The following is a 5,340-nucleotide window of genomic DNA, read 5'->3' as shown; positions in this document are numbered from 1 at the left end:
TGGGATATTAGCTCTTCCTCTCGTCAGCTCTAGGACTGCGCGTCGAGGGATCCTAAAAACTATTACAATGGCCACAAACTCAAACAACCAATTTTACGTGGTTCGGCAAACTGCCTACGTCCACGGGGCAAGGAGGGGAAGATCTACTATTAGAGGCTAGCTGTAGACAAAAAACGGGTGGGCTTTTTCTCTCTCACACGTTATCTTCACGCGTTTTATTTTGTCAGCAAATCTAATCATGTGGTCCCCCCCCACGTTCTCACATTGAGATCGAACCGGGCTATTGCCTCGTTGCTGTCGACATCGTACAGATCACCGACAGCCCGCGGCATTGTTAAACTACCTGGCAGGAAATGGACGGCTTCGTTGACGACGGCCGAGTACGCGGTATGAATCCAAAAGGGGGGGGCCTCCTTCTCCCTCCATCTCCCTGACCCAAGTGTGAAGACCTCGCTTCTACATACTGGCTACAGGCGCTTGAGACTGATGCAGAGCACCTTGTATTCCCCTGTAGAAGGAAGGTAAGCGAATGCCACCACGTGGTTGTCAATCACCGTACTGCAAGACACCGAAGATTTCCTGGGCAAAGCAATCTGCTCCCTGGTCGTAGGGTTCCGAATGTAGATGTCATCGGGATCATACAAGCAGACGAGGTCAAGGCTGCCGCAGGAGAAGACGAGCCTCCTAGGGAACCACGACGCTATCGGTAAGTAGTAGTCTGTGGTTACACGGTCTAGTAGGGTTTTCCCTCCTCCTCCTCGCTTCTTGTAGTAGTCTAGCACGTGGAAGTGGTCTCGGCGGTGTTCCCCATCGTCTCCTTCGAAGGTCGCCACGAGGAGGAGAGGGTTCCGTTCGGATCGGCGGCGGTGGGACGACCTGAAGGAGGGGCTGGAGATGAGGGAGAGCCACGATTTGGACACCAGCTTGAGGCGCGAGATGGTCTTCACGGGGAGGAGGAGGAGGATGTCGGAGACTACGTCGAGAGGGAGGAGGGACGACGGGTTCGACGAGTATAATTCGTTGTTGGTTTCAGAGGAGGCCATGCTAGTTAGATAGATATCAGCCAGTATATATATATATTATAAATAGAGAGGAGGGACGACCAGATGAGCCCTAGGAGGAGGAGGAGGACTCCCAGTGCAAACAAAATTCTCTCCAAATCCGGCCTCCCTCTTTTGAAATAAAAAAAACCCAGTTGTAGCGCTAGTCAGAATAGGAGAATAAACAATATTGAACATCTATCTATAATAACTCTCGAAAAGCAAATCTTATAGAAATTAGGATTCCTTTTCTCGGGAGGAGACGAGCCTGTGGTGGGTGTAAGTTGCTGTTAGGGAGAAGTACGCGATTTCCTTTTCTCGGATTTTTTTTCTTTCCCTCCTCCTTTCTTGTTTAGTACGCGTATGTGGTTTCGGTAGTGTTGTTCGTGGAGACTGATTGTTGTTACGAAGAGGTGACCATGATTTCGACACCAGTTTGGGGTTGAATATTAATTGATTGGTTTTTGGGGTGTTGTAACTAAGAGCCATGGTGTCAGAATTGAAATTATGGGGACTCGCTTAGATAAATTGAGAACAATCCATAGATCATAAAAAAGAAACAAACTTGTCTCGTACAATTCTACAATTCCTACCAGATTTATATAAATCGAGAAGCACGATTAGCTATATAGAAATTTGATTTGGTAAGACATGATAGGGTTTTATCCTAAAACAAGAGAAGGTTCTCAATGCTGTGCGGGCTTTAATTAGATTGATAGGGTCTTATCAATTTTAACAGTTTCCTCACGATTAAAATCTTTCAGTATCTCTCATACCTATTTTAAAAAGACTAGTTTTTATGCACGTGTAATGCACGTGGTTAAATATTTAAAAAATATTGTTTTATATTTATTTCATTACTTTAAATAAGTAAGATTTATCTTGAGTTTAAATATGTATTATTGAATTATAAGATTTATTAGTATGAATTTAAGCTAAATTTGGATGAATATATGTATCTGGCATATAGTAATTGTTAGTATGAATTTTAGTTATAGTAATGTAGAAAATATTTCAAAATTTTAAGTTATTTCAAATATTTTTTGACTTAAAGAGCTAAGATCATTGTTTGATTTACTGCAAACTTGTAAATTATTTTTGTTCTAAAAATTTTTAATTGATCACTACCACCAACACTTAACAAGAACTTTTTTTTTTGTCAATGAATTAAGATTTTATTCATCTCCCAGATTGAAAGTGTATACATATCAATGCTTCACCAGCACATCACTGGTAAGAACCAAAAACAAATGAAAATTTGTTTTTACACTTTTTCTATTTTTTCCTTTATATGATCAGGTATATCTTCATTAAGCACCTTAGATAAAATTGAAGTTTTTATCTCCCTCACTAACTGGTCTGATGTATGCATTCTCCCTTTTAAGCACCTTAGATAAAATTGAAGTTTTTATCTCCCTCACTAACTGGTCTGATGTATGCATTCTCCCTTGGAAAATTCTTAAGTTTCTTTCCTTCCAAATCCAATAGACAGTAGCCGATAATGTCATTCTCTTTATCTTCTTCATATATCCCTTTCCTTTCAGATTTGTACTGTACCAGCTTATGATTTGATCCCAATTACATGATCTCCAAGAGTAATCAGACCATTCCATGATTTCATTCCAAATGTGAGCTGAAAACTGGCATTCAAAAAACATGTGCTTACTTGTTTCTTGTTGAGCTGAGCACAGAATACATTGATTTTCATTCAGAATCCCCATCTTGCATAATCTGTCTTTTGTCAGCAGCCTGGAGAGGGTGTTTAGCCATAATATAACAGAGTGTTTAGGATAGTGCAAGCCTCCCCAAATGGTATCCGACCATGCAGCATAAGTTGCTGGAAGGGTCAGTGCATTATATATAGCTGAAATCCGTAATTTTCCATTTATATGACAGTTTTCTATAGCACTCTGTAGATTATTCCTGCCACCAAATCTGTTGAGTACCATATCTCTAACTTTGAGCAATTGCCTCCACATCCAAGAATCTGTCACTTTTGATTGAACCTGCCATATATCCATTTGGTGTATGTAATTTTAATGCACCCATTTAATCCACAATATATCCTTTTTGATGTGAATCATCCATAACAATTTGATTGCAGCTGCATGGTTCCAATCTTTTGCAGTATATAATCCCAGACCACCCATTTTCTTTTCTTTACAAATATCATACCAAGAGACTAAATGTACCTTGCAGTTCCACAAGAAGTTTGAGCACAGTCTATCAATTCTTTGTAGAACCTTGATGGGTAACACATAGTTACTTGTCCAATAGTTTTGTATCCCAATAATGACAGACTTTATTAGCTGAATTCTTCCAGCATAAGAAAGATTTCTTCTGCTCTGCCACCCTTGAAACTGCTCTGAGATCTTGTTTAACAGTGGTGTGCAATCCAAATGAGTGAGCTTTTTAGCAATCAATGGCAACCCAAGGTATCTTACTGGCATAGAGCCTTCTGTAAAATTCAGATGAGAGCAGATCTGATCTTTGATAGTATCTTTAATTCCACTCAAGTACACTGCACATTTATTTGGATTAGCCTCCAATCCAGACACCCTGCTGAAATCTTCAAGGCAGTCATGCATTTTGCAAATGGAATTCATATCAGCTCTGCAAAACAGCAATAAATCATCTGCAAAGATCAAGTGTGTTATCCCCATTCCAGCACATTTTGGATGATATTTGAATAAGGTATCAGTTTTGAGCTTCTTCAATCTCCTGGACAGATATTCCATTCCAATGACAAACAGATATGGTGATAAAGGATCACCTTGTCTCAAACCCCTTGCTCCTTCAAAATATCCATACAGTGTCCCATTGAGAGATAGAGAGAATTTTGTTGTAGTTACACAGGTCATAATCCATCTAACCATGTTGTTAGGAAAACCCAGTCCTGTTAGCATGGACTTGATAAAACTCCAACTTATTGTATCAAAAGCTTTTCTTAAATCTATGTTGAGAGTGGCTCTTGGAGATATGTGCTTTCTACCATAATGTTTGACAAGCTCATGTGCAAGAAGGATATTGTTTGAGACAATCCTACCCTTGATAAAGGCACTTTGTGCATCATCAACTATATGCCCTATAACTTCCTGAATTCTAGCTGTAATTATTTTTGAGATCACTTTATAAATACAATTACAGCAAGAGATTGGTCTAAACTCAGAGGGTGAACTGGGATTTAGAACTTTAGGGACTAAAGTGATAGTTGTTGCATTGAGAGAGCCAAGAAGTTTACCCGACTTAAAGAATTCCTGTACAGCTTTAATCACATCCTCATCTATGATGCTCCATGCACTTTTGAAAAAAGATGCACTGTAGCCATCAGGTCCAGGGGCCTTCTCATCAGAAATTGCAAAGACAGCCTTTTTAATCTCTTCTTTAGTGATAGGAGATCCAAGAGCATTCCTATGTGAATCTGTGAGAATAGGACCATTAGATATAACTGCAGGATCAGGCAAAATTGTGTTCACTTTGCTGCCCAACATTTTCTTATAATATTCCACGAGCTCATCAGAAATATCTGGCATATCAGTAAGCCTTCTCTCATCCTCTGAGTAAAGAGTTAACACTCTATTATGATGTCTTTTGGTTTTCATCACTGAATGAAAGTATTGGTAAAGAGTTAACACTCTATTATGATGTCTTTTGGTTTTCATCACTGAATGAAAGTATTGTGAACACTTATCACCATGCACAGCCCAACTGATATTAGCTTTTTGTCTGTGATATGATTCTTCACAATAAAGCAGTCTATTGTATTCTTTGATACAATCCTTTTCTTGAGATATCAGAGCCTGATTAAAGAGATCAACATTCAGCTGCTTTTGAACTCCAACCAGCTTATCTTTAGCTCTTAAAACTTGCTCACCAATATTCATAAAATGTTTTTTGTTCAATTCCTTGAGAGCGGGTTTCAGCATTTTGAGTTTGGAGTATATCTTATACATGTTATACCCCTGCACTTCTTGCCTCCACACAGAATTCACAACTGCTAGGTAATCTGGGTGCTTTGTCCACATTTTATAAAATCTAAAAGGCTTTTTTCCTTGAAAATCCTCCTCACCAACAGATATAAGGGCTGGAGAGTGATCAGAACAGACTGGAGTTAGGAACTCCACTTGACTTGATGTGTATTGGTGTAGCCATTTTTCATTAATCAGAATCCTGTCTATTCTGCTCCAGACTCTAGAATCAGCATCCTGTTTATTGTTCCAAGTAAAAAAACATCCAATAGATTTGATATGAAGCAATTGACTAGATGAAATAAAATTTTGAAGATATTCTGTGTCAGCAT

At 39.0% G+C, this 5,340-nt stretch overlaps 2 protein-coding genes across 2 annotated transcripts; both read right to left on the bottom strand.

The window, feature by feature from the left end:
• LOC109823533 (putative F-box protein At1g47765) lies at positions 468-1,043 on the bottom strand. Its single transcript, XM_020389812.1, has one exon. The coding sequence runs from the start codon at positions 1,041-1,043 to the stop codon at positions 468-470; it is 576 nt and encodes a 191-aa protein (XP_020245401.1).
• LOC109823532 lies at positions 2,360-3,061 on the bottom strand. The gene has a single exon (XM_020389810.1). The coding sequence runs from the start codon at positions 3,059-3,061 to the stop codon at positions 2,360-2,362; it is 702 nt and encodes a 233-aa protein (XP_020245399.1).

The sequence above is a fragment of the Asparagus officinalis genome, chromosome 9 (assembly GCF_001876935.1).
Source record: "Asparagus officinalis chromosome 9, Aspof.V1, whole genome shotgun sequence".
In the NCBI taxonomy this organism is placed as follows: Eukaryota; Viridiplantae; Streptophyta; class Magnoliopsida; order Asparagales; family Asparagaceae; genus Asparagus; species Asparagus officinalis.
The sequence above is the reverse complement of the archived record's forward strand: the minus strand, read 5'-3'. Positions and strand labels throughout refer to the sequence as shown.

Coding starts and splice junctions, on each gene's coding strand:
- LOC109823533 (XM_020389812.1), bottom strand. CDS start 1,043: ATGGCCTCCTCTGAAACCAACAACGAATTATACTCGTCGAACCCGTCG.
- LOC109823532 (XM_020389810.1), bottom strand. CDS start 3,061: ATGGATATATGGCAGGTTCAATCAAAAGTGACAGATTCTTGGATGTGG.